The sequence below is a fragment of the Sceloporus undulatus genome, chromosome 4 (assembly GCF_019175285.1).
Source record: "Sceloporus undulatus isolate JIND9_A2432 ecotype Alabama chromosome 4, SceUnd_v1.1, whole genome shotgun sequence".
NCBI classification, from domain to species: domain Eukaryota; kingdom Metazoa; phylum Chordata; class Lepidosauria; order Squamata; family Phrynosomatidae; genus Sceloporus; species Sceloporus undulatus.
In genome coordinates, this window is record NC_056525.1 from 194,826,950 (window position 1) to 194,852,245 (window position 25,296).

Here is a 25,296-nt window from a genome sequence, read left to right on the forward strand (position 1 = left end):
TCTGTATCACTTGTATCTGCCTTTTCCCCCCTCCATTACATGGTAGAAAATAGATTCCAGCAGTCTACATTGTATTGCTGTGTGAGTTAGCACTACTAAACTGTCAAATTCTGTCAGTAGTAGAAGTCAACACCATTTCTGTCCAGATGCTGCTGAGTTGTACCACAGGTTCTGGCTAAAGAAGAAGAAAAAATACACTGGAATAGGCTGGGATTTCTTGAAGTTCTGTTGCCTTTTGGGTGGCTTTTTATTTCTTCAGGAGACCCTTGCATCTGCATTGTAAATTGATGAAAAAATTCACACTAGCAAAAGAAAGCTGTACACAAATGATGAGACAAAGCATTTGGAAAAAATGAAACTGTGCCTGGAATCAGTTTTGTATTTTAGAAGGAAAGTATGCAGAGAGGCAGATAAAATAATTCTTTCCATTAAACCTTTTAGGTAATAGTACTGGGCAGTTCTACATAGCTGTTCAATTTGATCAGTAAAAAAAGCAAAATCAGGGGGCCTCTAGTGGAATCCACAGAAAAAAGAGAAGACACACCTCAAGATTATTCAAATGATGGTTGTTTATTGGTAGAAAAACTTTCCATTTTTAGATGGTTCCCTTTCCTTTAGACCTGATACATCTATTTGTCCTGAAATATTGTCTGTATTGTCTGAACTAGTGAATTCATGTGAATGTGTTCTGGCCCCACTTTCTTTTCATTCGAAATTAAGAGAAATTCCTCCCGTGTGATAAACTTCTAAGTGAACTGTGGATTAAACCTTCTACATAATTGGAGATTTGTCTTCTCTGTTATACCCAAAACAATCTCGTCACCTTTTCCTTTTTGTTGTAAATGATGATGTCCCTTCTTTTGCATGTTACACAGCTACTTACCTTTTGACTTAAAAGATGCAATTTTTTCCAGTGTCTGACAGATTGCCAAGGAATGGAACCACTGGAACTGGGAAGAGTTTAATGGCATATTTTAATATATCATTTTGAAAGGACAAAAATAAATAAACATTTGATTCTTTTTTAATCAAAACTGCATCAAGAAATGCAAGTTATCAAGGTTCTTGTTTTAAAGTTCCATAGGAATATAATACTTCCCTAAATTTAAGTTGGTAATGCAGACAGAAATTAATTACATGTAGACATTTTCTTGGAGTACATATATAAAGGGGGAAATCTTTGTATCATTATGAAAAGTACTGTGTCTTAAATGAGTTGGTTCTTCTGCTGCCACCACTTCTCAAATACTATAACAGAAAACGTTCTGAAGAGTTGGCAGCATTAAGAGTCATACCACACTTTGTCTAATTTGCAGCTTAGAAACTGTGTGGGGGAATAAACAGGCTTTCGGGTATTTTGGTATCAATTTCATGTAAGGTGCCTGTTTTTTAATTTAGACAAGAAGTGCTGAATTTGTATATACTTGGAAGATACATTGTTTGTTCTTTGGCTGCAATTCCATGCAGTCACCTAGTTGGAATTGAGCCTCATTAAAACTCAATGAGGCTTAGTTGAGATCAGAAATGCATAGGACTATCCTATAAACTGCTTACAGCTGGCCCTTAGTATCTACTGGTGTTTGGTTCCAGGAACTCCTATGGATACCAAAATCCATGGATGCTCCATTAAATATAATGGCATAACAAAGTGGTATCCTTTATTTAAAATGGCACAATCAAGGTTTCCTTTTTGGATATTTTTTTCTTTTTGGAATATTTTCAAGCCGTAGATGGTTGAATCAATGGATTTAAAAAACTGGATATGGAGGACCAACCATACATATGTTTTAGAATTAGTGGATTTATTTCAGTAGATTTTAGCTCTCACTGTTTATTGTCTTCTTAGTTGTCGTGTCTCATTAAATAGCTCTCCTTACAAGAATAATGAAGTAGAGCAGAACAAATTGCTGGCTAGGGCTGCTCCAGCTTTTTTGAAAGGCAAAGGGTAAGTTTAAAAGGTGCATCAACAGCTTGCACTAACCCAACTAAAGCAGTTGCCTTCTCATTTCAATATGCTGTTCATTCTACAAAATGTTATTGAACAAAGAATTTTAGTTTCCCCATCATTTACCAACTGGATTAAATACAAATAAAGATGTAAAATACAGTAACATTTCGTTGTTTGCCTTGGTATGAGATCTTAAAATAAAGACAGTTCTACGTTTGATTTAGAATTGTGTATGCATAATTAAAATTTTGCATTTCATTTTTAAGAGCTAAGCTATACATGTACGCAGATCAATAGTGTGATACACAGTTCCTAGATTACAGCTGTTTGGTAGGGAAATTTCATTTTTAATTGTCCCCTCATATCAAATCCATCCCTTAGGCATGAACATCTAGTATATCAGTGAGAGCATTCCAAACCATATTTCTCCATGATTTAATAGGTTACTATGTACAAAGGGACTATTACATAAGGGCTAGCATTCTGCCATAAAGTGTTCTGCATGCAGTTTGAAATTATTCATTCTTAGGAACTGTGTAACATGATTTTTTGCATATATAGACTGTTTCTAAGAAATTCAACCAAAGTCAATTGAATTTGCCTCTAAATAAATTTGCTTAAGATTTCAGTTAAAATTAGCAGCTTCTTGGAGCAGTTGTCTTTTACGTTATGCTTCATTGTAGCACTAATCCAAGACCAGTTCTTGCATGGTCCTGAGCATTTCTGCTTCTTTGTAGACACTTTGTACACCTAGCAAGCTGATATTCTTGTCTTACAAGCCCTCTTTCTCAGTAACTCTGCCTTCTTCTTTGGTTGGAATTCATAACAATTTCAGCACTTGTTTTTGAAGAACATTTGACTGTTCATTTTATAAATTCCCATTTCACACTCTTACTTGCTCCTGCTTTCTCTGTTTATTTCTCTTTGTCTGTCCGGATTATACCCCTTTTCCCCCAACCCTATTTCAGGTTACAGTATAGCCTCGATGTTGCAGACAGGCTGGCTGATGAACATGTTCTCATTGGGTTGTATGTCAACATGCTCCAGAACAACCCCTCACGGTTAGTGCAGGCTGGGCACCTTGGTGGGGGACGATAGAGGAGTGACAGTCACCTGGTGAATCCAAGTCACAGGAGAGTGCAATTTATAAAGGATGGAGCAGAAACTAATTTGACTGGATTTGTTGTAATTCCATTTGATTTCAGCAGCGGTGTTAAAGTTTACAGATAATGCTGCCTTGATTAGAATTATTATTATGTACATTGATTGCTGTCTGCCTTTAAAAGGCAGTAATTAAAGTACTTACAAATATTATATACACTCTGATAAGTAGCTCATGAGTGTAGCCAGGAACATCCACCCTGAAATTTTGGGGTGGAGTGTTTCCATCAGGTTGTACTACAGCTGCCTTGGTTCTGACCACACATCCAAGTAATTGACCAATTGGGGGAACAAATCACACCATAGTTACCTTCCTTGTGAAATCAATCTGAAAATTATCACATCCTATTATCATTAGCCCATGCTTTCACCACATATGTACTTAATGAGAAAGCACAAATGGCCATTTTGCTCCTCAATGTATGTGCGTTGTATGCTAATGATATACACAATGCCCCGCACTCTTCTTTACATGGAAGTGATTTCTGAGCAGACCGTTGAAAGTCTTATTGAGCAAGAAGCATTTAATACAAAGACAGAGTACAGGCATGATGTATTCATTTTTGGACTGCACTATTGGCAATTGTTGTTACTAATCATCGTTTAAGTTTTGCTTTTAATGTGCTGGCTGCTTTCTAGTTCTTATGTGGTTATTTGTCAAAATGACCTTGTGAAAGAAAGATATTTACATTTCCAAAACAACATGTTCATAACTGAACCAAGATATGAAGCCAGATCACTCAGATCTGCAACCCACTGATTTTCTGTTTGAAGGAAAGGGCAAGGGGGGAATGCACAGGAATCAACTGAAATTATTTTGAAATGTTCAAAGCCAAAAATTAGTTGGTTTGAATTCTGTTCTACTGCCTCTGCACTACCATAATAAAGATGGTGCGCCAAAGCAAATCACAAAAGGTTGGTTGAAAGCATGTTATGGTCAATCCTGCCATGCCCAGAAGGCTGAACATCATATGAATGCTAGACCTCATATTTATGGTGGCACACTTGTACCAATGGTTGGACATTTTCATTGCTTGGACAAGTAGCAGCGGTGGCCTTCCTGCACAACCAAGATCTTTCCACACAAGCAACAAGTGGCAAAAATGAACAACAGCGGTGGCCAGCAGAAAGAGAAATGACGACAACCACTGTACACATGTTTCCTGGCAGAAGCTGGTTCAATCCATATTTGCTTACCATTTCAGTGCCAAGCTTCAAGGGTTATTCAAGCCAGAAGAGGTGATTTGTGAAACCATCTACATATTTAAAAGGCAGAAATGATTTCCTAAGCTCCCTTTCCTATATGTAATATCTTTTCTTCAAGGCTACCTTAAACTTTGGCATTGAAATTATAGGCTATTCTGGATAGTGGTGATCTCCATTGTGGAGCACATGTCAAGTAATCCTTAAACTGACAGAGCATTAAAACCTAGGATATATAATTAGAGGGACAATTGCTTCTGTGTTTCACAAACATGCCTAGAAAGTTTCCTGATTTATTACTTCCAGTAAATTTTCATTGGTTAGGTATTTAACTGATGGTTTACAAGCTACTTTGTACATTTAGAATATCCTACTCTGTGTACTCTGTTGGTATTTCATGGTAATTGTAATTTTTGCCTGCCCATGCTTTGTGATATTAGTAACATCTAGATAGCTCTGGAAATATAAATTTTTCAAAAATTTTGAAGCCTCAGGGGATGGATATTTCCAATTCCCCCCCCCTCCCTTTTCAGGGCCTTTTATAGGAGATCCATTATATTTTAAAAGCCTACTTAAATAAAAAGATCTTTGCCATTTTTGTATTGGAGAGGGGCCAACCTATCCTCCCACAGAAGCGAGTTCCAGATAGTGGGAACACCCATGAGAAGTATTTCTCTCATGTCCTCACCAAGTGAGCCTGTGATGGTGGCAGAACCAAGAGGATGTGGTGATGAGACCAAGAGAAATCTGTCTCGTGTAGATCTTAGGATTTTTGCAGGAAGACTGTTGTTGTGGTGGTGGTGGTTGTTGTTGTTGTTGTGTGCCTTTAAGTCATTTCCAGCTTGTGGCAAACTTAAGGTGAACGTATCAGGGGGATTTCTGGGCAACATATGTCCAGAGGAGATTTGCCATTGCCCTCCCCTAAGTCTGAGAGCATATGACTTGCCCAAGGTCACAAAGTGGGTTTCATGGCTGGGTAGGGAATTGAATCCTAGTTTCTAGAGTCATAGTCCAACACTCAAACAACTATTCCATGTTTATGAAAGTCTTACTGTTACATAGTTTTAGAAAATATTTAGAGTAATATACGAGCATTTTGCTTGACATTTGGCCATTATTGTAAAATAAAATATTGCATAATTATTTCTTTCCATTTTGTAGGCCCTTGGAAAAAAGCTTGGGGGCATGGTTTTTTTCCCCTGAGACTTTTTCCCCCTTAAGCTTTCATGTTTCTAGATAGATCCTTTTCATTTATACTGGTAAGTTTGAACTAACACTGTTAAACTTGAGTCCCCATGTCTGGCAAACTGAAAAAATTGTATGCCCTGACAAGCCTTTAATTTAATGCTTCTGAAAGCTGGAGGAGTAAATGAAGAAAATCCTCCATCATTATTCAAATAACTGAAGCAATGAGTAGAACCAAACATCTGCTTATTGACATTTCATGTTTAGAGTCTTAACACCATTGATTATAATGAATATTAGACATTTGTCCAAGCTACCTTCTGGACTTCCAACAGATAAAATTAGTTAGCAACTAGCTTTGTAATTTGTAATGCCATATGCAAGTGAATGATGAAGAGCATGGTTTTGAATATGAAGAGCTCAAGCAACGTAACAGGATTGGTTGTCTCTTAGCATTTTGTAGCTTTTACAGATTTTCATTCACCTTGTCGTGGTGCATTCTTGCCAGAGAGCTCTGGTACATTATGCAAAGGTCCAAATACAGGTAATGCTCTGCTATACTACTTAAGTTCTAGAGGTGGAAACAAAACACTGTTCATTGTACTGATTAATAATTATGCCAGAATTAAGTTGCAAGGGGGGGATAAGATAATGTTTTAGAGTAAGTTTTCATTATCAGAGAACAAGATAACAGCATGTAACCTAGAAATGTTTTGGAAAATCTTTCCTTAGATGGTTTCAAGTAAAGACTGAATGGCAGCCACAGCTTCATCCAAAGTAGGCACTATTGATGCTCAGTATGGTAGTAGCCATATATCAAAACATTAAATGATTCATCTATCCCTCAATATTTGTGGTTCCTGCATAAAAGCAGAATTCCTTGGGATTTCTAGAGCAAGATTGGTCAAAACACAGCTCATCAGATGTTGGACAGCAGCTCCTATCTACCTTATCCAACATTGCCTGAGGTAAATAATGTTGAGAGCTGCAGTCCGATCATATACAGAGGACCACACTTTGCCAACTGCTATGTTAAAAGAAATACTATCAAGATATATATATATATATAGAGAGAGAGAGAGAGAGAGAGAGAGAGAGAGAGAGAGAGGAATTAACAAAACACCATATAATATTCTGAACACTGTATACTGTGTAGCTTCATCTGAATGGCCTGGAAACATTTTTAAAATGGGTAAATTAGAATTTTTCAGCTGAACAGGAAAATTAAAAATGGCCTGGGTGCTTTGTACTGTTTGATGATGTGCAGAAATCAACAGCTGATGGTTTTCATAGAATGGAGATAATATCACTTGCTAATCTTAGTGTAGCAAGCTGCTATTAAAAAGCATGGCTACAGTGGCCAGTTGAGAAACTAGCACAATTTCCAGGGTGGGCAACACTGTGATGAGGCTGCACTTGGGCCTTAAATTATTTAAAACAATCAAGACAGCTGAATAATCTAGATTGAAGCATGGGCATACCAGTATATTACATTTTTTCTCCTACAAATTTCAGAAAAGAAATTTGTTTTTACCCACTTGTGCTTATTTTTGGCATTTGGGGATGGGGAGTAATTTTCCTTCAAATCAGTGTGGCTTGTTTTTACTGGAGTGGGGGTGTGTGTTTCCTTTCCCAGTTGATTGTGATATGACTAATTTGCTTGAATAATCTGAGTTGATTTTGGGCAAATTAACAGCTTCCAGGAGTATCTAATGATGTTATCAGCTGAGAAGCAGCTTGAATTCTATCCCTATTTTTCCCTGCATATCATAATGCAGTTATAATATCAGAAAGTGTCTGTACAACTTCCAGCCACATCAGTTCTTTCACAAGTTCAGTTGATATGGTAGCAGGCAAGGGATGGATTTTTGACTTCTGGTAGTGCAGAGCAGAGATGATGTACAATGTTGTTCTGATTTTCCATTCAAACTTGTGGCTTTTTAGTTGGAGCAAACATGCAAGATGTCCTTGACTTTTTGTGGCATGTTTTCCCTTGCAGCATGCAGCATCCACAGGTAGCAGCAATCAGTCTTAAAACTCTTCTTTATTTATTTTTGGGCTGAATTTCTTGCAATGGGAAGCAGATTTCCTTCGGCCAGCTGCATTACCTATTATGGACCCTTTCCAGCAATATTACCTATTTCAGACTTGCCCCCTTTTCTTGGGTTAGGATTACATGTAGAGGCTTCTGGGGGTTTAAAGGTAGGCATTGGGGAAATAGAGAAGACATATAAGAGTTGGCCCTGCCAGCAGCACCAAACCTGGGGATTAAATGGGGAATGTTGCTGATTTAGCCTTCACCCAAATAGAGTCCATGAGCACTCTTCACTTTCTTCCACATAAATGAGTAGCTGTCAGTTATGGAGATGGTAGAGAATGTAAAATAGTGGACTTGGACATATTATTCCTTTATGGGGACTCATATATACACACAAGTATTACATTCCTTTTATGTTTTATGCAACAGCTTTCCTGTCTGTAAAACACACCAACTTCTCTGCCTTGAACAGCTTAGTTCTATACAAGGTGTTTGTAAAGCTTTAACACCATCAAATATCCTCTTATCTCCACTCAGTAATCAGAGATAAGAGCAGATGAAATATGCAGGACAGGTGGAGCATGCCTGCAGGTGGCATTTGTATTCCTGACATAATGAATCATTCTGTATTCCTGTGCACAAAGTCATATACAGTAATGTTGCATTCTACAGCATGGGGCCCTTCTTCTGCTTCACTAAAAATATGTATTATAGTGCAAAATTTAAAACAAACTGGTTTTGACTGGAGTTTGGCATCTAAGAGTTTATCCTGCAAGAATTTTTTTTGTCTTTAACCATCAGATATTTTTGTTCGATATATACACACACTTACATACATGCATGCACACATACCATTTTATCAGAGGTGTTTTGAGGACGGTGGTGTCGGGTCTGATAGAAACAGAGCAAAGGATGGTCAGTGTCGAAACAATCCCTACTACACAGAATTTCTAATCTTGTTTTACCTCCTATTTAGGAAAATAAATGTCTTGTGATGCAGAAAAAGTTGACATCAGCAGAATGTTGCCCCATTTAAGGTTCAAAAAGGAAGTGTTATCTATCAGTTACCCTGAAGCATTCAAAATACTGTGAAAAGGTCTTAGGCAATGGTACAGTGCCAAAAATAGAGCAATTAATATTCATAATTTATAACCTCTATATGTCTTGAATTAGAGATGTTCATAATAAACATTTACCTCTGAATAGACATACATGGGGATTGCAAAGTTAGTGGCTAATTCATGTGTGCATGTTTTCATTTGTTCAGTTAGCAGCTTAATAATGTTATGAAGAACAATCATATACTCAGAAGTAAGTCCCACTGTATTCAGTGATGGTTATTCCCAGATCAGTATACATAGAATTGTGACTCTAGGCTGCAGTACTATTTTATGCATTTACCTAGTGTATGCCATACTGAATTGCAATGCAGACAGACATGCACAGGTTTGTGTTACCAGTTGATTAATTAGTATAAAACCATTGAGAAGCAATATAGCAGTCAATATATGTAAACAGATAAATAATTGTAGTGATCAGCTAACCCAATAATTTTAATTGATTACTCCTCAATTTGCCTAGGAGTAATTTAGGCTGTAATCCTGTAAATATTTTCCTGAGAATAAGTTCCATTGATCTCAGCAAATTTGACTTCCTAGTAGATATATATAGAATTGGGTTTAGTGGGCTTACAGCGGTTTGTATTAATTTATTACCAAAACTTCATTATAGGCACCCGTTCATTCTCTTTAAGTCAGCATAAGATAGCTGAAAAACTAGTGAAGTTTCAAAAATAACAATAAGTGGCTTTTTAAAAACAGTGGCAAAGTGGTCCATGTTAGGAGCCAAAGAAAAGCTCAGTTGCATTAGATTGAGGTCCAACATGCTGTTTCCTCTGCTAGCCAGTCAGCCACTTTTGGAAAGTCCTAAACAAGGGCATGAAGGCAACACCATTTCTCCAGCAACTGGGAATCTAGTTGATCCAAACACAGATGATCCACTTAGCTGACATGATTTATAGCAAACGTTAGTTTTTTAGACTACCACTCCTGAAATCTCCCTACTTGTAACATTTCCAAAGTGTGGTTTATAGCCATGGGTAAACTTATAAACTCGATGAAATTGTCCAGCCTTTAAGTTGGCCATCTGTGGCTATTGCCCCTTCATCCAGCAATAAAATTCTATCACATAGAGCTCCTCCAGGCAGGATAAATATGTTGGGAAGATTGTGGTAGTTTCTGTAGTTCTCACATTATTTTTATGTTTTTTTAAACAGAGCCAAATTATTTTTCTGTTTTGCTAGACTGTTTCTGGCACTTCCAGGGACTAGCTGCAACATACTCTTGTATGTCCGTGTGTTTTTAAAATTCAAAGTCACATCAGTACAATATGTTTCCTTGTTTTCTGCTCTTTTTTCAAAAAAGCTGCAGTGCATCAATGAAATGGCAGTTTTTAAAAATTAAAACATTTTAGAGAGGAGTTATTTTTTTCTCCTTCAAGCCATAGGACTACCACAGCAAACCATGCCCAAGTTAAAAAACAAACATGAAAAGCCTTGATGCAGATCTTTAGAAATTGTTACAAACAGCCCCCAGAAAGAATGCAACCAGTGGATGCAGAGGTGACAACAACCGGCTATATCCAAGGAGCTAAATACCAAGAACTCACACTTCTTTGGACCAATCTAGAATAACCTTTAATTGGGCACTGTATGAAGAAGTACTTCATTCTGTATTTCACTGGATGATCCTGAATTCAAGAGTTAACTAGAGAGAACAATTTCTCTCTGTCCATTTTCTCCACACCATTCATAATTTTAATAACCTTCCTCATGCCCTCCCCTTGCCTGCTCATCTTTTTTCTATATAGGTTAAGGAACATTGTCCTCTTAACCTATATATTAATGGTTCTTCCATTTTTCCTTGCCCCTTCCACAACAGTTTGCTTGACAGTCCAAACCGTCTAGATGAAGAGCACAGACTGATTGCCAGGTATGCGGCGAGACTCGCAGCAGAGACTACTTCATCAGTAAGTGGTTTAAATTAAGGGGTGGTGGTTTTGCTTTGCATTGGTTTTTTTAACTCGCTAAAGTGACAAGGTGTACCCCAGTCAAGAAAACTAATTCTGCTAGTTGCTGTCTGCCATTTGTTATACTTAAAGTGTGTGTATGTGCCCTCAGGTCATCTGTCGATTTATGGCGTACCCATGAATTTCTTAGGATTTTCATAGGCAAGGAATACGCAGAGGTGGTTTTTCAAGTCCTCTCCTCTGATATATAGCCTTTGGTACCTGTTATTCATTGGCAGTTTCCCATCCAAGTACTAACCATGGCTTTCAAGATCAGACAGGACCTGGTGTCTTTAGGGTACTAAAGATAGGCTACCAATTTCCCCTGGAATATGCTGGGTTAAGTCTAATAAACATTAACAATGCTTAAAGATAAACTGTCCTGATCCTTAAGTAATTTCACTTGCAAGAAACTGTATTCAAATGAGGATTAAACTGGCTTTCTAGTAATAGAGGGTGCTCTATACACACTATGGAGAATTTCTACACTGCCTAAGTTCAGTGGCATTTCCTAAGCTTGTTCAAATCCCCAAGAGTCAACACAAAAACCAGACCATGGCACATGTTTGCAGTAGGTCTTAATGATTTGCCTAGAGCATTTTCCTCTTCAATTTTGGGGAATGAGCTAGTAGGCAACAAGCACTTCTTTTACTTCACTGGTTGAATTAAGCATGTGCTCAGCTCTTCAACTAAAACCAGGCTGAAAGTCTCAATCAGCTATGTAGCTACATAACCACCATAGTTATCTAACTACACCGTGTCTCTTGCCCTGATTCCCCTGTAATCCTCATTTACTTAACTGCCAACTGATATTTCTACCCCTTCCCATGAGCGATTTCTGTTGTGACAGGCAGAAGCAGGGTCCATGTCCCAATCCACCCTCACACCAGAAATAACTCATGTGAGAGGATGGTGGGAATGTCAGTCAACTGCTTCCTGATTAGTGGGAACAGATTCCCGTTGATTGCAGCAGCTTCTGTCCAATAAGTGGAGATTCGGGAACTTTCATGGTCCCTACATATCCCCTAAGTTAGGAAATACATAGTGAATACAAACCAGTCATGAATTTGTTACTGATTATGCATTTGTAACTGCCTTAGTGAATTCCAGCCCGGGCTTTTAACCTTTTGGTGGATTGTATCTTTTCTTTTTGTATATCATGTAATCTATACAGTGAATACTATGTGTGTTTACAACTAAATCTAATTGCCCAACATTTCTGCTTATCTGAATTTATTTTTTCCTTTGTAACCCTCAGTCAGCACATCCATTTAGCCAAATAGGTTTTTAGCCGAGTTACAATGTGATCCTATATGTGGTTACTTTAACTTTAGTCCCATTATGTTCAGTGAATGCAGTCCTCTACACTTAACTGGGAATAAGCCCAGTTTATATCTGTTGAACTTAATTCTGAGTATTTATGAGTAAGACTGCATAGCCAAGTGGATTGTTGTTGTGTGACTTCAAGACATTTCTGAGGCAAACCTATCATGGGGTTTTCTTAACAAAATTTGTTCGGAGAGTCCTTTCTCTGAGACTGAGAGAATATGACTTGCCGAAAGCCACCCAGTGACTTTCCATGACTGAGTGGGCATTCAAACCCTGGTTTCCAGGGTCATAGTCCAGTGCTCAAACCACTACACCACACTGGCTTTCTGCCAAGTGGATGTTACTGTTGCTTTCATAAAACATAGTTATAATATAGTATACTATGATCCTGTATCTGACAACTTTTAATTAAAGAAAATGAATTTTTAAAAGGTTTTCTAATATTAATATTTCTCCGGTGTAATATTAGTTTAAACTTTTTGTCAGGAAAGAAAGAAATGTGAATTTTTGCATGCCTTGGCTCAAGTATTGCAAATACCAAAAGCTTGAGTTTTTCAGTTAATGATATTGTAGACAATTAATGTAATGATCTGTTGCATTAGCTGTGGCTTTCATTTGTCTATCAGAATAATGATTATTATTGTGTAAAATCTGAAAGTAGAAGAATGATGGGCTAAGAATATACTTTGAAAAAAAGACAGTGAAGCAGAAACATAATAAAAATGTGGGGAAGGTACATTGTAGCACAAAAGTGGTTTTCTTTTTCTTCACCTTAGAATAGTTTAAACAAAAAGGGTAAATAAATTTAGATGTAAAGTAGTTCTCTATAAAACACTATAAACTTAATTTTCACTTTGAGAACTGATTTTGGTCTGCCTTTTGTCAATGAGTTGTTTTTAACATGGAGCTTGTAAGGCAAAGCTGCCTTTCTGCAGTTGTAGTGCCTCTTAGACTTGATCTACTACATACAAGAAGGAGGAAGAAAATTACACAAGTCACAAATATATGAGGGTCAGATAGTATGTCATCATGCTAAACTAAATTTCATTGCAGATGTGGCACAATTTGTTTTGGCCTCAATCAAACCTTAGAAACAGTTTTTACCTTCCAAGTGGTTTGATTCAAATAGCTAAGGCTAGGTGTGCCATGACTTTTCAGTAAACTTTGGCTTGACTTTAGGGATGCAAACCCACTATCTTCAGTTGATTAACATATCCTTGGTATCTCTAGGTGCAGTTACACATATGTTCATCTTTTACACCTGACTTACAAAATGATTTGCCCAGTGTACCACGGAACGGAATACACAAGACACAAGGCATGTTCTAGCCAGTGTAGAGTCATAATAAACTGAAATAAACACAACCAAATTTAAAGCTCATATGTTAAAATATTCTTAGAGAACATCTTTGCCATAAACTGCCATTAAGAGACCAAGGAATACTGAACTACTGTTGTCTCATTAGAAGAGATTATTCATTAGAAGAGATTATTCAAGAATGTATAATTGTATGTTATGTCTGTTGTTTGTTGAATTAATTTTATGTTTTTATCTGTGTGATTTTCAATAAAAACATGGGGGGAAAGAAGAGATTATAGTACTTGGTAACATGGGAAGGAGTGGGGAAAAGATGATGACAGCATTTCAGGTGGATAGACTTAATCAAGGAAGCCACAGCCCTGAGTTTGCAAGACTGCCATAGGTTTGTTAATAACAGGGTATCTTGGTATCTTCATTCATACAACTGCCATAAATGAAAACCAGCTTGACAGCAATTAACAATACTTAACAACAGCAATAAAATAAAATAACTGCAAACAGGAAAAAAAGATAAAATATTAAAAACCAGACAAGAAAATAAGAAACAGTGTTCATTAAGGTGGTAAATTACTAAAGTTGTCACCGAATCAGTAGCAGCTGGTGGCTTCCATGTACATTTTGTATTTTAAAAAAAATAAACAGAATATAAATTGATAAACTAAATAATAAATGATAGCTTATACCTACAAAAGTAATATCAATATTCCTGTTGTAATTAGAAAACTGTCAGGAACAAAAATTAAAAATACAGTAAGAAACTGACTGTGATAAAACCTAGCAGTCTTCTTTTGAAGTAGCCTCTGCTGTTGCCAAGTCTGGGCTTTTGAGATTATTTATCCCAGTTCTCTTTGCCAAATACTTGTGTTATGTGAAAATGCCAACTCTCCATGCTAGAACAAGGATCCTAGGAAACTCCACCTCAGCTAGTTTCCAAGATGAAATTCTGAGGCTTACAAAATTCCATCTCAAAGTAGAAGCAACCTCTACAGAATTCCTCAATTCTTCTGTGCCTTCGATTAAAATGCATTAAGAAAGAAGAATTTCTATTTCACTGACTGTAAAACTCTTTGCATCACAAGGAGAAAGATCTTTCCTGGCCAGTCAGTACAGATCAACCAAGGATCATAGAGCTTTTGGAAACTGAAGACTGAGTGTATAGGCTGTTGCAAGCTGAGGAAGAGGAATATTTCTCTAGGCCTTGGGTTCACTCAGGGAAATGATTCTAAGAACACATATATTTCTGTAATCTATGAAGAGCTTGAGAGAGACCATTCATATCTAATATAAATTAATTTATACAGCTAATGAAGAACATTATTTTTCCACCCCTTACTGTGTGCAGGCGAATTGTATGAGAAAATTATCAAATTCCTCATAATGCAAAACCTATCTCTGAATTCTATTACACAATAGCTTTTTGAAAGAGAGGAACTATTACTGTAGAAAGCTTTACATCAGGAACAGTGGACTACCACCTCATGTGGTGCAAGGTATAACTACATCACCTCATCAAAATGTTGGTACATATAACCATACAGATGCCCTACAGGTGGCAGCTTCTCACCAAATAACTTTCTAAACTTAGGTTGATTCTGCCCACTCAGCCCAACCATATGGGTTTACTAAGTAGAAAAGATTATAAAAGGCTTTATGGAGCAGCTGGTTTGCTTAAGCAAAAGTGTCTACTTAAGTTTCTAACATGGCTTGTCTTTCAAGTCTTACTGTTTGGTTCTGGCTTGTTCTTCACTCCTGCTTCCTAGTTCATTTTCTGATCTAGATACTTGATAATTAAGTTTCTTGTTCTTAGATCCTGGCTCATTTCCATACTGCTGCCTATGAATCAGCCCTGTGATGCTGTGCTTAGATTACACTAAGGCGGGTTACACACCGCCATTTAGTACGTAATGAATATGTACTAGGGTTAGGAAGGGGGGGTGCTTCCACACACCCCTAACCCTAGTACGTATTCTGTACGTACAATATGGCGGCGGCCGTTCCACACAGCCGCCGCCATATTTACGTATCGGATGCTGTGCGCCCACACGTGTCGCGGCATCTATGACGTCGCGAGTCCACCCCTGGCGCCTCGCGACATCATAGAGGCGCCACTTAAAGAAGCTCCATTTTGGAACTTCTTTTTCGGTCCATGCGGGAGCCACGCGGTGTGGCTGCTGTGGCTCCTGCATGGAGCAAGCGGCGGCGGCAGCAGACCGCCGCAAAGCGGCGGTTTGTAACCCACCTAAATCACTTACATTGACAAGATATCATGATGCTTTTGTAGCAATACTTTTATAAGCAAAACATTGCCAATGCAAGGAGCAAAAATAAATGGAGATTTTGGAGACTTGACAAGGATGGAATTTGGAATTCTCTACTAGCTCAGAAGCTCATTCTTGACAATTGTGTAATTTATATCTGAATCCCTGCGTATTTGAGAAATTTCTTATTGGTATTGCTAGTGTTTTGATATCTCTTTGTGATACAGTGATGAATTAAGGCAGTCAGAATGAGTTCTCTTACTTGATAGTGCTTGTTCAGTTCCATGGTTTACCTGGAAATTGAGGAGGATAAAATTTATAGAGAAATGGCTAGCACCAGTTGATGAGAAAATGTCATGAGTCTGTGCACAGATGAGAGCTCAGATCAGAACATACTCTGTGAGGTCTTTGTTAGGAGTAAGGAAACAATATGTTGTGTCTGTTTAAGTACCATCCAACAGAGTTTAATTAATCCCGCTAGGACAAGAAGGTGATGCCAAGCCTATTGTGACTTTTCCCCTAAGAATTTTGAGGATCAGATCATTTATATCCATAACGAGTGTGATGCCATCTTGTCCACAGGAGAGCTGGTGGAAGTGTCCAGAGTGCTATAGGTTTTCATGGGAGGCATTTCATGTTACTAAGAATCTCTAGATGTGTACATGGTGTACCCACAATCTTTTGTCACCTTGAACCCCTAGTTTACTCCATTCAATAATGCCTGACACTACTCACTGTGTCCGTGAAAAGTTAGCAGCTAAGGAGCATCCTCCCTCCCCAGTTACTCACCTCAGATTTCATGACAGTGGTGAGCTCATATTGGAAAGGAAGTAGCGAATGTCTACTGGTGTGTTAATTATCATAGCACTTAAGTGGGGACTTTGCATCTTGTCCATAGCTTTGCCACATGAGCACAAGCCACTTGAACATATTGGTAAGGTGGGGGCGACCATCCTATTGTTTTCCTCATTTCACCTTGACTACTGATGGTGTCATAACCAGACCATTTTTGCATGTCATGATGTGGGGAAGGAGAGGAGGAGATCAACAAGTTCCTCTGAGGGAGGATGGAAATTAACAGACACTGTCAGTCAGATAAATTATTATAGGGAATTAGAACTCTATGGAATAACATAGGCTTGTCAAATTAATTTATTTGGGTGATAAATTAGTCTCATAGTGAACTGCGCGTCACACTGAGTGGCTGATTGCATAGTGTCAGAAATACAACACATCCCCATTTTTCATGGGTGTTCATAATTTGGGGGTTAACTTGGGATGGGTAGGTGATATTCCACTGGGATACAGTTCAATGTAGAGGCCATTCCATGCTGGTCTCAGAATCCTGTGTTCTGTGTTTGGAGCTGGAAAGAAAATAATAATAATAATAATAAAAACTTTATTTGTATACCGCCCTTCTAAAAACCAGGGCGGTGAACAACAATTCAGAACAATATAACATCAGGTCATACAAAACATTAAAACAGATTAATAAAAATAATAAAATGTCCATGCCGGCAAGACAGTGCTGACAAGGGGAGGGGGGGAGAGTAACTGGTCAGGGGTAAGCTTGTTCAAATAAGTGGGTCTTTAGCCCCTTCCTAAATTGGGCTAGGGAGGTGGCTGAGCGGAGCTCGAAGGGCAGCGCGTTCCAGAGGTTGGGGGCAGAGATGGAGAAAGCCCTCCTGGTGGTAGAACTATATTTCGCCTCTGGAACGGTTAACAATAGCTGCCCTGATGATCTGAGTGTGCGGGGCGGATTGTACGGAGAGAGGCGGTCCTCCAGATACCCTGGGCCCAAGCCATTTAGGGCTTTATAGGTAATAACCAACACCTTGTATTGCGCCCGGAAGCGAATAGGCAGCCAATGTAAGTCTTTAAGGACTGGTGTTATATGACTGGCCCTGGCAGTGCCAGTGACCAGACGGGCTGCCATATTCTGCACAAGTTGCAGCTTCCGGGTATGGTACAAGGGTTGCCCCATGTAGAGCGCGTTGCAGAAATCCAAACGAGAGGTTACCAGGGCGTGTACAACCGTTTCAAGGTCTCCCCGGTCGAGGTAGGGACGCAGCTGGCGTATCAGCCGAAGCTGATAACAGGTGCTCCTGACCGTCGCATCCACCTGAGATGTAAGGTGGAGCGACGAGTCCAGGAGCACCCCCAGGCTGCGTACAGAGTCCTTCACGGAAAGCGTGATTCCGTTCAGGACAGGTGGAACCACCGCCAACCCCGGACCGGGGGAACCTATCACGAGTACTTCCGTCTTCTCTGGATTCAGGCTGAGTCTGTTGTCCCTCATCCAGCCCATTACCGACTCCAGACAGGCCACGAGAGGAGAGACGCCAATCCCGGTCACTGCATCAGTCGGAGACATAGAGAAGACTATTTGGGTGTCATCAGCGTACTGATAACACCGCGCCCCATGTCTCCGGATGATCTCTCCCAGCGGTTTCATGTAAATGTTAAAAAGCATGGGAGACAGAATGGCTCCTTGAGGGACCCCAGATGTAAGGGCCCTCTCATCGGAACGCACGTCTCCCAGCTGCACCATCTGGGACCTCCCGGAGAGGTAGGACCGGAACCACTGGAGCGCAGTGCCCCCGATTCCCACCTCCGCCAGGCGTCCCAGAAGGATACCATGGTCTATGGTATCGAAAGCCGCTGAGATGTCCAAGAGCACTAACAGGGACACGCTTCCCCTGCCCATGCCCAGACGGAGATCATCGACCAAGGCGACCATAGCAGTCTCAACCCCGTAACCCGCCCGAAAGCCAGTTTGAAATGGGTCTAGATATTCCGTTTCATCCAAGATCGATTGAAGTTGGATTGCAACCGCCCGCTCGATCACCTTCCCCAGAAATGGCAATAGCGAAATAGGCCGATAATTGTTATGCAACAGGGGGTCGAGGGAGGGCTTTTTTAATAGAGGTTTAACTACGGCCAATTTCAAATTTGTTGGAAATTGCCCATCCCTCAGTGAGGTGTTAATAATCCGCTGTAACAGCAAAGTTACAGCTGGGCCCCCCTGTGCCGCCAGCCATGAGGGACAGGGATCGAGAGGGCATGTTGTCTTCCTAACACTTCCAAGGATCTTGTCCACATCCTCGGTACTGACAGACTCAAACTGATCCAGACTAACCAAGTCCACGGATGCCCTGGATACCTCTACTCTAGGTTCTGCTCTAAGGCTGGCCTCAAGACCTTCGCTTATCCGAGAGATTTTATCCGCGAAGAAGTTGTTAAATTGGTCGCAGCAGGCCTTAGAAGGTTCAAGGATCTGGTTCGGGGCAGGAGGGAGCTGAGTTAGCTCCCTCACTACCCTGAACAACTCTGCCGGACGCGACTCCGCGGACGCGACACGTGCAGCATAGAATGAATTCTTAGCTGCACGTATCGCCTCTCCATAGTCCTTCAAAAGATGGTCTAGGAGAGTCTGGTCGGATAAGCACTGGTGTTTCCGCCAGCGGTGCTCTAGCCGTCGCAGAACCCGCTTCCGTGCCCGGAGGTCTTCTGTATACCAGGGCTTTCGTTTGGAAGCAGGCCTGAGAGGGCGCTTGGGAGCGATACTGTCTATAGCCTTGGAGAGACCGGTATCCCAAATACCGGTCAAGACATCAACAGAATCGCCGTCATTTCCATCCATAAGCCCCTCTAGGGCTTCCTGGAACCTTTTGGGTTCCATCAGCCTTCGTGGGTGGACCATTCTAATAGGTCCGCCACCTCCAAGGGGGATCTGGGTAGACGCCTTGATCGCTGCCTCCACAAGGAAATGATCCGTCCATGACAGGGGGGAAATGTTGGTTATTTCCGCCCACGGATTTTCCATGCTCGTACAAAAAACCAAATCGAGCATATTACCCGCAGAATGCGTTGGACCCGAGACCAGTTGAGACAGCCCCATGGAAGTCATGGTATCCATGAATTCACGAACTGCACCGGATGGAACATAGCTGGCCGCGAAGGGAATGTTGAAGTCACCCAGGACTAAAAGCCTGGGAGACTCCAACAATACCTCCGAGACCAGCTGTGTCAGTTCGTCCAGGGAGTCAGTCAGCGCACGAGGTGGCCGGTACACCAACAAAATCCCTAAGCTGTCACTGGCCTTCAGGGTCAGGTAAATATACTCGATATAAGAAGTTTGACGAACATGGTTCCTAGAAAGAGACAAGGTGTCCTTATGGATCAAGGCGACACCCCCCCCCCCTGCCCACCTAACCTGATCTGGTCCTTCACTGAGTACCCGGCAGGCAGGGCCTGGGCCCACACAGCTTCCCCTCCAGGCCCAAGCCAGGTCTCAGTAATGCAAGCCAGGTCGCAGTTGTTGTCCTCTATCAGATCGTATACAATGTGGGACTTGTTTTTAATGGACCTGCTGATCATGCTGCTATGGGAGAATGCCCCCAGCGGGGAAGATGATATTCTCTCACAGCACAATATTGGATCAGGACTGTGGTGCCATTTCATGGGAATAGAAAGCTCACAGTGGCTAAGAATTTGGGCCATTTTGCAATTTCAGTTCAGAGATTTGTGGTCCCGGGTTTATGAGATACAAGAAGTGCAACTTTTGTGAACATGTTCTAGAAAGCTCTGTATAACGAACATCCTGCTCACAGAGGGCCTTCACTATTCCAGTCTGAGACAGAAGCATGATTCCTTCATGATCCTTTCTCCCTTTGTACAAGGGCTATCTGAGTTAGCTTCTAGTCATCCAGTGGGGCCAGCAAGATTTTTTAATGCCTTTTTTAAAAAAAAACATTGTGTGAGGTATTCCTTTGGAAAGGTATATGTCTCACATTTTGGCCAAGATATTGAATCATGGGGAGATAACATGAAAGTTCTGTATATACAACTATGCTGCCTCTCCCTTTTCAGCCCCTCTTCAATGACCTCCAGAGGTCTTGGCGGATGATGTCAGTGTTCTGTGACTGGTTACAGAGACATAGCCAGATGCTTCTCTGCTTCCTCTTGCCCTCCACCAGTTAGTAAATGGCCATGGAGATCTTACAATTAAAATTTCAGTTTATGTAGAATTTTGATCATTGCACAAGGTTGGTAGAGTATTTCAACCTTTGCAGTGACCCAAAAAGTGAAGTTTGAACTTTCTCTATCATACCTCATTAACAGAATGCTTTGTATATGTATACACTGAGCAGATTGTCTGTATCATTGAATCTCACATTGTCTATTTTATAACAACTAATAGGTTGGAAGAAAAGGTGGGGGTGGACCCCTCAAATTAGCAGGATATAATCATGATAAGGGAGATGAACTGGACAGGCAGGATTGCTTCCCTTTCAAATATGACCAATTGCAGGATTCCAAATGAGCTCTAGCATGGGTATTATAGACTGCAGCATGCTAGTATGCAAGTCCATGCAGCCATACAACCTGGCATGATTGCATTTGTCCAGTCTTGGTCACATGCTGTTTTGGCCAACGTTTCACCCGGCTAGCAGTGTTCAAGTTTTCCTTCTGAATGCAAAAAATAGGGCATACAATGGCTACACACTTGGAAAATTACAAGAAGAATATAGTATGGTTTCTATGATGTCATTATGATTCTCCAACTATCAACAGTGATGCTTTGTCTCTCCCATGCATGGTTACACAGAATCATAACTGATGAGCACCATTATTTTTTGTGGTTGCAGCAGAAAACCCAAGAAATCTATGTGCATCAGGTGGTCCAATGTTCTTTTAATGCCTCTGCCTCTGCTCCATTGCTATAGATGTGCTTTTGATATTGCAATTGGAAAAAGATAACATTGGGACCAGGTTATGCTGGCACTGCATATGACAGCACAGCTGTGGCACTTTTACACTACATGTATATAGTACTCTGAGTCCACTGTAACTCCATCCTGTGAAATCTGGGGGGTCTGTACTTTGGTGAGACACTAGAGCTCTATGCCTGAGAATTCTGAACACTCACCTGAAACTGAAAATCCTAAGTTACCATAGGATGAAACCATGGCAGTGAAAATGGAATCATAGTGCTATATTTGTGTGATGTGAGAGTTCTGGGACCATATGATCATATTTTAAATGGATCTGATTCTTTTATTGTATCTTCAACAAAGAACAAAGTTTAAAATATAAACAAAAAGGCTTATGAACAGAGGATTTCTTCTAAGGAATGAAATGCATCTGTGCATCCCCACCATTGTTTCATACTAAGTTCTATTTCTTAGCTCTTTTTCTAGAAATGTGTCTGTTGGAGCTCAAGTTGCTTTCATTAGCTGTACATAGTGAAAAGGATTGGGGAAAGTTTGTGTTCCCATGGAAACTGTCAGTGCTTTCTTAGGACATCTGCCTCATGTCCTTAGAACCATTGCCTTGTTGTCACAATTGTTTCCCCAGCTGATTTCCTCTTCTTCCAGAACTGAAATACAAGATTGACATTACATCTGCAACAAAAGTGTACAAAGAGTAAGCCCTGTCATTGACTTCTAAAAGGCCAGGCGGGGGGGGGGGGGGGGAATTGCCACTTATAGTACTGTAAGAGAGAATTTAATGTATCTATGCAGAAACTTTGTGCACAATTGTAAGGTACACAGGTACTGATACTTATATAGCACATTTTGAATGTACAGAATGTTTCCCATACATTATCTCACTACTCCACACAACAGTGCTGTAAAGTACACAGCACACAGAAGATGGGGACTAAAAAGAGAGACTTGTGTAACATACACAGGGCATTCAGCCATCAGTTCTGGCTTGTCGTGAATGGATGATATGCTGAATGCATATTGGCCTATTATCCCCATGAAAGAAATAACACAACCCAAGATTCATTCTAAGTGTAGTTCTCTGGATTGTAGGAGGAAGAGGCAAGCCAGGGTTCTGTGTTCTGTTGTGTTCATATAATAAACTAATTGCATTTTGTTTAGTCTTCTCCACTTGTAGCAGGAATGATGGGGCATCATGCACAGCACATTAATTTGTGCACATAAGCCAGGATTTTCCCAGAACCATAATTTTAATGTGATGTTCAAACCAGGTCATAGTGAAGTTTCAACCAAGATGAGATTTGAACTGAAGACCTCTGGCCTTAGTCAACAACCCTCTCACATTTGTTTTGTTACATTTTTCATATGATAGATATGTGTGGTTACAGCAAGGACAAAAGAAAGTGTCCTTGTAAACAGGAAGCAGTTGCTTGCAATTTTAATTATATGACTAACCTGTCTTCCAGCAGGCACAACAGCAACCCCAGCAGAGAGGTGCTCCAGATATCTCATTCTCTATTGATGCAAATAAGCAACAACGGCAGCTTATTGCAGAACTTGAAAATAAGAACAGGTAAGGGTCTTCAAGCTAATCTGTTGTGACCTATATATGGAAGCTAAATGCATGTGGGTTGATAATATGCGTAGGCAGAGGGTGTCAAGGCAAAGTGGAAAAACAGTTGCTGAAGAAACATCATGAGGAAACTCTCATGAGGTAGAGTATAGCACTTAGAGTACAGTGGAGTTACTGTTTATTTCAGTTGTTTCTGATGATATTGTAAAATTTAAAATAGTGTAAATTGTTTGAATCAGTCTGAAACCCATTTATTGTGATTATTTGTAAGTAGCTTTTGTTGCAAAAGTTAGTCCTGTTGAAATTGTGAGAAGTTATGCACTTCGCATTTCACAGCAGATTTATAGTTTTAAAAGGAAAGTGGCCTTTGTATCTTTGCATACTTTGATGCAATGGAAATTGAACAGATCTGCATGCTTTCCATTTATGTGATGGCCAAAATTACATATCCAGGTATATTTTTTGACATAATCTGGTGTGTGTGTGTGTGTGTGTGTGTGTGTGTGTGTGTGTAAAACTTATTTCAGTCACTGGAGATGGTGAAATTCAACCCCACCATTCCTGCTGACTAACTGCAGTCCTACTTTAATTTGCTAGTGCCAGGGCAGACCCCTCTCTAGACTGCCAATCCCAGAATTCCATAGGGTAGCACTACTGCAGTTAAAGTGGAATAATAGTGTTATAATTCTGTAATGGAAAAGAGCTCATGAATTCCACAGAACTTGGGAAAGGGGGTTGGGTTTTTTTGGACTTTAACTTCCAGAATTCTCCAGTTAGCAAGGCCAAAAATTATAATTCAAAAAGTAGCTTTTTCATGCTCTCTGATTCTAGCCCTTTGCACTTTAACTCCTTGATTTAGACACTCTGTAACGTGTGTGGTTTTTCCCAGAAAAAGTATACACTCCCTTGACAACTTCTTGTTATCCTCCTTTGTAAGAGAAATCTTACAAGAAATTCAGAGGCTGCGACTCGAACATGAGCAGGCATCTCAGCCCACACCAGAGAAGGCAGCACAGAATCCTACCCTCCTTGCAGAGCTCCGGCTCCTTAGGTAAGTTATATCTGTATATCATCTTTAGCTTACACATTTAATGACTTTAAATTTCTTTATGAGACAACCTACATTTTTTATATTTCATTTTACTCCTTGTGCAACCTTTACAAATGAAAGACTCAGAGGTTGTCTACACTGACAAAAATGTTCAGCTTCAGCTTGCATTTTCCTGGTCTGCAGGACTATGCAAAATAACCAGACTCTGACTGCCACGCATTTCCTCTGACCAAATTGAAATTGATACAAGAGGGTTGCACTTTTTTTTTTCTTCCCATCCTGCCAAATTCATCAGTCAATAGCATGATTGTTTACCTGCCATCTTGGCAGCTTGCACTCTAACTGGTTGCCTCCCCTATCCTCTTCCCCACCTTGCGCCCCAGTCACTGATAATGAGTAAAGGCAGAAAGTCTAAATGTCTCCTTTTGTGCACTATCTTTTGATTTATTTTTTTAAATGTGTATTTTAATTTCTCCTGATGCGCGCACGCACGCACACACATACACACACGGAGAGATACACACACACACACACACACACACACAGAGAGAGGACAGAAGCTGCCTCTCTTTTTTGCTGCAGTTCCCAGCAATGGAACGCTTCACCCCCAATTGCTGCAGTGCTCTGCTGGCAAAGTTGCTTCAAATTTAAGCAAAAGTGAGGGAGTGGCTTGATCTCATCATTGATCTCATGGCTGGGGTTGTCTGTAAAAGGGGTGGAAGCAACCAGGGCAAAGTGCTTCATTGCTGGCATTCGTAGCAAAGGAGATGGGCAGTTTTATCCCCCATGGTGTCCTGGAGCTAATGGTGGATCAGGCTACCACCTCCCTCTTCCTCACCACTACCCCACAAATAAGCAAACCAGTGAATGAGTGAGGTAGTATACCCCAACCCTTGCAAATATGGATGGATGACTGCTTGTTTAAATAGGTTATACAATACTAAATATGCCTTCACTTCAGAAGCTCTGTTAGCCTTTTTTAACTATGAACTGAATGTTTTTTTAAAATGGCAACACATACCAAACTTGCCACTAGTCCCGCCCTCCAGTTAGCTTACCCAATTCCACCCTGATCCTGACACCATGTAAAAAATTCATTTCCCCCTAAAACTGCAGAGTAAAAAGAGGTTCTTTTTTACTTCAAAATAAAAAAAAACTGCAGATTTTTTTTAAAAATTGTATTAATGCCCAAAAGAAGCAATTTCACTGTGAGACAGCATGCACCATGTGTTCCTAAAGAACTGGAAATTAAGTGAGTATGATTTTTTTTTCATTTCTATATTCAACTCCTATGTCCAGTTTTTATGATTAAGTGCATCTGCATTCCATTTCATGTTATTTATTTAATGAATTCATACCCCACCTTTCTCCCAACAAGGCAGCTTGCAATGAAGTTAAAAAGCAGGTACTGTACGATTTAAAAACTGGATG

At 40.1% G+C, this 25,296-nt stretch overlaps 2 protein-coding genes across 25 annotated transcripts in view; both read left to right on the forward strand.

The window, feature by feature from the left end:
- SPIDR (scaffold protein involved in DNA repair) overlaps positions 1-25,296 on the forward strand; it is a 1,328,422-nt gene that overhangs the window by 840,485 nt on the left and 462,641 nt on the right. The gene's annotated exons all lie outside the window — the stretch shown is intronic.
- The window catches only part of DTNA (dystrobrevin alpha), a 287,062-nt gene that overhangs the window by 239,739 nt on the left and 22,027 nt on the right, over positions 1-25,296 (forward strand). For 10 of the 24 annotated variants that reach the window (XM_042463198.1, XM_042463199.1, XM_042463197.1 and 7 more), the window contains 5 exons: positions 1,847-1,945; positions 2,917-3,009; positions 10,475-10,562; positions 22,708-22,814; positions 23,752-23,865. In XM_042463198.1, coding sequence (XP_042319132.1) covers positions 1,847-1,945; positions 2,917-3,009; positions 10,475-10,562; positions 22,708-22,814; positions 23,752-23,865 — 501 coding nt within the window. The remainder of the gene's footprint in view (positions 1-1,846; positions 1,946-2,916; positions 3,010-10,474; positions 10,563-22,707; positions 22,815-23,751; positions 23,866-25,296) is intronic. The other 14 variants (XM_042463200.1, XM_042463206.1, XM_042463203.1 and 11 more) reach the window with 5 other exon arrangements.